Raw genomic sequence first — 7,503 nt, 5'->3', positions numbered from 1 at the left:
CTTTAACACATTTCCCCACCAGCATATCTGAAAAGGCTCTGGTTTCTTAATATTCAGGCTCCCTGTTGGAGTTCCTGAGCGCCAGAAATCAAACTTACAATAGCCAGGAACTGGTGTGAATTTAAGGTCCCTCACCTTCTTAAAAAATGGTGATCTGAGCACAGCTACAATAACATGGTATGTGTCGAAGACCCGCCACAGGTAAGCCGATTTACACTAGAAAACTGGCCTAGATGGCTTAGTAAATTCTCCCTATTGTATTGCTCTCCCCGGAACTTGCACTAGACTTAAAAACAACAAGTAAACGTACAACATTTTACGTTTAAGTATGTTTTTATTTTTTATTTTTTTTACAGATCTATATAATGTAGTGCAATTTAATTCCAACAGATACAATACTGACACTGTGTCATTTCTTTTCATTGCTGCAATTCACTCATGATTAAAGCATGCAACAAAATATATATAACTGCTCTACATAATTCTAATAACATCTATTAAAAATATGTTCATATAAACTTTTTTTCGCTTCTATTACACTATATAGCTTTATATGTATCTGTGTTTTACTAAGCTAAAAGCACATTCTTTGATTGAGAAATTTTCCCTTGAATACCACAGAACATGGACAGGAGCCATTTCAGGCATCTACCATGAAAAAAAGACAGAATGCTGGCGGAACATGGAGCTGATTTTGCGGTGGAATCCGCCATGTGTGAACATACCCTTAATGTGAATGCAGATATTGCAAAGCTAATGTAATATATAGATAAGACACGTGTGTGTAGAGGAGGGGTAAATGATAATAGTCATTAACAATGATGATAAACACATGCTAAGCTGAACAGAAAATTACCGCTCTGTTGTACTGTACCAAAGCCCTGGTTCTTGAAGCTATGCCTCAGAACATAGGATGCAGGATAACAGCTGTTAAATTGCATAAAGCTCTGTTATAATACATTATAAGAGAAAGTAGCATTGCAGTGCTAACTGTTATGTCTAGCAGTATATTTTTCTCAGATTTCATAGATGGACCATGAACATTGCCATGTCTCAGATCAATCTTTCAAAGCATCTTCCTCCATTGCAATTTGTCTATTTTTCTTATCACGGTATATGGAGATGGCCAAGTTAATGAAAAGGCAACTTCTTTTCACATGTCCGATTAGGACTTATGGTTATCAAAAGGGTTTCCTCCATTTCAGATTCCTCTTTATGAGCCAGAAGAGAGACACTCATAGAGAAGAATGGTCTCTCCAGCCAGCCCAAGTCTGAGTGGCTACAAATTTTTTTTATTTTTTTTCTTGCAGGGCAGGTGTCTGGACTGAAGTTCTAGAGGTGTGGACTGTAAAGGAACCCATGTACCTTTAATAACTGTCAGCCGAATACTCATTTGACCGACATTCATTCTGATTGTCCCGTATACATGCACACTTGGTTCAGCCAAGCATGCATGTGTCAGTGGTGAGAGGTTAATAACCCCTGGCAGCGGCTTATTTCCCTTAATAACAAAATTATTAATGTTGGAATTGCAGCAACATTCTGGTGTCAATTTTTTGGTTATCATACAATGATAGACTCTTTTTTTATTGTTAAAGTGAAAGCATGTTTTCAAGCTCATACAACTTCTGCATTCAACCAACACATTATAAACATGACAATAAATGAAAGAGAAAATGTACATGAGATTAACTAAAGGGTTTTGCACATTAGCTCTATAACTTTGACATTGTAATAAAATATACTTCTAAAATATGATTCTAGAAAACATTCAGTTTATAAAGTTATATGAAGCTCTAGCATATGTCAGGAGCATCTGCTATCATCTGTTCAGAGGTACAAGGACAAAAATACCAAAAGCACAAAATTTGCACATATTTGTTGTATCATACATTATATTGTTGTTAGTTTTAGGCTTTTTGTCTATGTCTTCCTTATTTCCTTTATATATCCTTTCCACATTCAGGGCAGAGGATGTCATCTCTTTCTGTCAGAAATCCGCGACCCACCAAGGAAATTGCACACTTCTTACAGTTAAAGCAATCGCTGTGCCATTGGCGTTCCTCAAAAGATATGTATTTTGTTCCTCCAAGTCCTGGTAAATTTAAGAAATCACAATTATTAAATGTTGTAAAAAATAATACATAATATGAGTAACTATTAGAGATGAACGAGTAGTATTCGATCGAGTAGGTATTCGATCGAATACTACGGTATTCTAAATGCTCAAACTCAATCGAATACTATTCGTTATTCACAGTTAAGATTCGATTTAGAACCAGCGTTGATTGGCTGAATACTATACAGTATATAGCATTCGGCCAATCAACGCTGGTTCTGCCGGAGGCTCGTCTGTGATGAGGCGGAGTCTAAGATTGGACCAAAGCAGTCTTCATTGTGGTCCGATCTTAGACTCCGCCTCGTCACAGACGAGCCTCCGGCAGAATCAGCGTTGATTGGCCGAATGCTGTACAGCGTATAGCATTTGGCCAATCAATGCTGGTTCTACAGGACGAGTAAGGGCCGGTTCACATTAGTGCTTGCTTCCCGTCCGGAAGGAGTCCGCAGGAGGACCCCCGGAACGGAATATCAGCGCAACTGCAAACGCTGGACAGTTAAGCACACGGACCCCATAGCATATAATGGGCTCCGTGTGCTTGCTGCGTACTGCCCGTACGAACGATTCCTGCAGGCAGTGCGCAGCAAGCACACGGAGCCCATTATATGCTATGGGGTCTGTGTGCTTAACTGTCCAGTGCTTGCAGTTGCACTGATATTGCATTCGGGGATCCTCCTGCAGACTCCTTCTGGACGGGAGGCAAGCGCTAATGTGAACTGGCCCATAGTCTATGGCAGGGGTCCTCAAACTTTTTAAACAGTGGGCCGGAGGAAGAGCAGGTCGCACAGACATCAGGAGCGGTGCCCTCCAATAGGTAAAGTGAAGTGCGCTCCACATGGCCTGGCCCGAGCTCCCCAGGAGCTTCATTATAAATGCACACCTGCCGGCGTTGTCAGCAGGGCCAGACAGAAGTGCTTGGCGGGCCGCATGTGGCCCTCGGGCCGCAGTTTGAGGACCCCTGATCTATGGGGTCCGTGCGCTTTAACTGCACAGCACTCCTCCTCAACACTCCTCAACTGCACTTCGCTCCTCCTAAACACTCTCCTCCTGCTACTCATGGACTTGGTGACTCTCCTTTAGTCAAATAGTGGTTTCCCCTGAAACGAGCATATTTCCCCATAGACTATAATGGGATTCGATATTCGATCGAGTAGTCGAATATTGAGGCTCTACTCAAAACAAATATGGAATCTCAAATATTTCCCTACTCGCTCATCTCTAGTAATTATAGGAACTTATTGTGGTTCTAAATTATTGACATTTGGAATAGATATTCCATGATAGCAGATTCACCAGCTCCATGTTGGAATAGCGCACATCTGTCATAGATGTGTATAGGGTTAAAGGGTTAAACATCATGTACTGTGTATTATTATCCAAAAGAATTGGAGTATTAATAATGTAATAAATAGGTCACCATGGCCATATGCAAGTACTGTGAATACATTTCATTCAATAATATAATTGAAGTGGAGGCTCTGAAGTCAGAGGCTGAACTAGCAGAACAAGATTGTGACTCATCTCACTCAGCAATCACACTTTTATGAAATACGGTATCTATGAGAAAAGCCATAAAAGTATTATAGTGAAAAGTTGCTTTTAACTGTTACTTTTTTGCTGCTGCTTCTATGTATTTTTCTTAGTTAATACTTTGCTTCGAAGTTTCAGAACTAAAATACCAATAAATGTTAAAAAAGAAAACAAAGCAAATATGTATAGATGTATATACCACTTATAGGACTGGTGCATCCAGCACATTTCTTGGCATATAAGTTGCAGAAGCAGTTTAGGCAATAGGCAAATTCATCCCGGGAAGTAAATCTCTGCCCAGATAATGGTTTCTTGCAGCCAGTACAGATAAAGCATTCCTTATGCCACGGCTGATCCCGATAGGTGACTCCTCCTGTAGTGATGGCCTTTAATAGAATAGAATATACAATATTGTTTACTTCTGACCTTAGCATTTGTCTACCAAATGTTACAGATTTCTTGATGACCTCCTATAAGTTATTCATCTTCTATTACGCTGTCACATATGTTTCTTTAAAGAGGATCTGTCCACTCTCCTAACATGACTGGTAAGTAGGTATTCACTTCTGGAACACCTTTTTCTGTGTTGTGTTATTTTTTACCCTTGGAATTGCATAAATGGATTGACAACTATGTTGCTATTCGTGTTGTCAAAGAGATGCTCTTCAATTATTACGCTGGGATTCCACTTTATTCTTGCACCACCTGACACAGTAGTATATGGATATTTATTTTGCTGGCACTGGTCCATGGAAAGACAAATACGTAGATTAACAGACACCAGGCAAATAAGTGACACCCGTGTGTGGACTGCATTGTTTCAGGAAGATTGTATGGAAGGGATACTAGATGGCTGGTTGAGATGCCATACACAAGGCTTAGGGGGTGGCTGTTTCTCATTAAAGAGGCACAGCAGTGTATGCAGACTATTTTTTAAAGCAATGCTATGTAGATATTGTCATCTCTGATTTGTCTAGTATAAGATAATTTGCATGTATGTTGAGACAAATATGTTACATAGGGCACATGCATTCAATGAATTGTTGCAAGATTCTGTATGTCTGTAAATTAGCATTTAAAGGGTTTTTCGGGAAATGTGGCTGCCTTTGATAATGATGACAGGTCATCAGAGTCGAATGACTCAGACCCTGCAGCAATCTGCTATTTCTAACAGTCTCTGGTGCTGAAACCTATATAGAAGCTAGTGCAGGAAGCCAAAAGGCTCCATCCACTGTGTTGCAGCTATGGCAGAGTACTACCATTCTAATCCCAATCAAGTGATACTCAGAAATGGCTAAAATCTCGACTGCTTCAAGCTCAATCATCTGTATAGGTTCCTGCTCAGAAGGATTCTTGTAGATACTCATCGGTGTATTGGACCCACAACCTAATTCTGATTTTCTCTCCTAAAAATAGGTCATCAGTATCAAAAAAAGTCCCAGCCCATAAATTTTTTTTCACATTGGCTAAAATGAAACTATATTTGAGATCTGTGGGTCATTGTGCTCACAAGATAATCTTATAGGGGACACATTGTGCAATCACAATAGTTATACTAATGTAAAATGAAATAGTAAAAATGAATTAGATAAATGTAAAGTAAATAACACATGTCTAAACTTCAGTCTTAAACCCCCCTCAGCAAACTAAAATGTGTCCTATATCTACATTATCATTCTTGAAAGGGGTACTACTCAACATCAGTGAACTTTTTTTTTTATACACCTTTAAATAGTGCAAAAACTAACTGACAGTACTTTTGTGTACAATGTACCCCTATTAACACCAATATAAAAGCATATAAAAGGGTTATACAGTATATAATTTTAAAAGTAAAGGGACAGTGTGCCAGGGAATTCATACTCCACATCACATGTATAGTACTGTACTTTAGTTGTGGAGCCAAGACTAAAAATTCTGCAACAAATTTGTGAACACAGCTCTACAAAGAATAATAGATCACCTTCTTGTTATAAGAGATCACCTACTTTTTTACACTGGATGCAGTGCATTGCAAACTGCTTTTCATAACATGGCACACAAAAGTTCTGGTTCTCTTTTGGGATGAAGCTCTTTGTTCCGATTGGCTGCTGGCATCGGGCACAGATAAAGCAAGTCTCATGCCAGCTGTTTCCCTTGTATTCCATCTTGCGTGTTCCTGTGTGGACATAAAAAAATTCTCACTGCCTGGGATAGAATTCTATTAAATTAGCCTTTAAAAATTATATGAATTGTTCCTCTAGAAAATAAGAACTGGAATCTCATTGGTTGCTGCAGGCAACTTCTCCATTTTTTTGTTGCACTACTTTTGCTCAATCTTTTCCACGGAATATACAAAATGTGCAAAATGTGCTTGACACATGGAGACAAATCTCCAACAAATATTTTATAAGACAAGGGGCTTAGGAGTTAGAAGTACTCTGCCGATGACTGCCCTGAATATCAAGCTGTCTAATAGAGCCCTTGGGGTACATTTATAAGCAGAATATTTGTTGAAGATATTTTTAACACTCATTTGAATGGTGGTTTACAGAAATCCAAATACTTGCCTCCAAAACAAAGATACCAAGACTTATGGAATTGGCATTTAGGGTGCATTCACATGACCAAGTTTAAGCCATCAGTATACTGATAGGAATTCCCCTCCCAACATAAGGAGCAGGCCGGTAAACTCGGTCAACACACGGACTGCCTTTCACGGCTGAAATTTGATCATTTGAATGTGCCCTTAGATTTAGAAATTTCTGAAACAGATCTGTCAGATATGAATATATCCTTATAATCTGTACACTAACCTGGCATGATTGTTTTCTTGCATTCATGGCACTTGGAAGAATATTCATTAGAGTAACATTCAGTACAGATGAGATGCTCATCCTTTGCAGCAAATGGCTTGTCCACTAGTGAGCGTTTGCACTGGAAGCAGTGAAAGCAGGCTTCATGCCAGTGGCGATCCTTGTAGGAAAGATCCTGAGAAAAACAAATTGCCGCTATTAGTAGGTCATATTTTTTAGGGTATAGTATTGATTTTTTTTTAAGTGCTGAAGCTGCCAATAAGTGCAAATAAATAGAGTTAAACTTACATAATGGCCAATGTAAAGATAAGGATCAACAGAAAAATCGATCAATACTGATCCGTATAGATCAGGTAACCCTTGAAGGACTTTTTCATACGCCATTTGTAACAACCAGAGCATGTGGACCACATGTGTCATCTAACTGGTTTGACATTGTGACACTCTTGAGGGCACTGTCTAGGTGGTCCCCTGGTTTTCACTGTTTCACCTCTATATAGTGATCTGTCCCTTGGCTACAGAGGTCCATCATGTTGCTAGGCAGGCATCCCAATGTAGGTGACAGCTAGCTTGGAGGCCAAAAGACACTGATGTGAACCACAAAGGGGTGAGGCATGAGAGTAGTCCAAGTACAAGCAAAGGTCAGGCAGACTGTATAGGTTCATTGGTCAGGAAAAGGCCTGAGTCAGACACAGATATTCGCAGAGTATAGCCCAGAAGTGTAGGATAAAGTAATATAGCAAGCTGGTAGCAAGATGGTAGCAAGCTAGAAACTTTTGCCCAGGTGAAGGTGCCTTATATAGCAGGCTGGGATTGACTATTGAATTGTTCATAATATGTATGTATATATATAATATGTATATATGTAATATATATAATGTAAAGTAATATATAATATGTATAATAATATTATGTATGATGGTCCTTTAAGAGAATAAGAGGAAGGGTATTCGTGTCCTATGCAAACAGTATTCCTGACCATAAGTCTATGGGGTCCGTGTGTTTTTACTGCTCACTGCTTGTCAATGCGTTCGGTATTCCGTTTGGAGTGTCCCCATA

The 7,503-nt window shown here is 39.3% G+C and overlaps 1 protein-coding gene across 1 annotated transcript in view; it reads right to left on the bottom strand.

Moving 5' to 3' along the window:
* Positions 1 to 388: 388 nt before the first annotated feature.
* The window catches only part of FHL2 (four and a half LIM domains 2), a 42,249-nt gene continuing 35,134 nt past the window's right edge, over positions 389 to 7,503 (bottom strand). The window contains exons 3-6 of the mRNA XM_075265087.1: positions 6,445 to 6,619; positions 5,638 to 5,807; positions 3,849 to 4,035; positions 389 to 2,095 (exon numbers count right to left, since the gene is read on the bottom strand). Of these exons, the coding sequence (XP_075121188.1) occupies positions 1,944 to 2,095; positions 3,849 to 4,035; positions 5,638 to 5,807; positions 6,445 to 6,619 (684 nt within the window). The 3' untranslated portion in view covers positions 389 to 1,943. The remainder of the gene's footprint in view (positions 2,096 to 3,848; positions 4,036 to 5,637; positions 5,808 to 6,444; positions 6,620 to 7,503) is intronic.

The sequence above is a fragment of the Leptodactylus fuscus genome, chromosome 2, assembly GCF_031893055.1.
Source record: "Leptodactylus fuscus isolate aLepFus1 chromosome 2, aLepFus1.hap2, whole genome shotgun sequence".
Taxonomy (NCBI): Eukaryota; Metazoa; Chordata; class Amphibia; order Anura; family Leptodactylidae; genus Leptodactylus; species Leptodactylus fuscus.
Note: the sequence above shows the minus strand (reverse complement) of the source record. Positions and strands in the feature narration are given on the sequence as shown.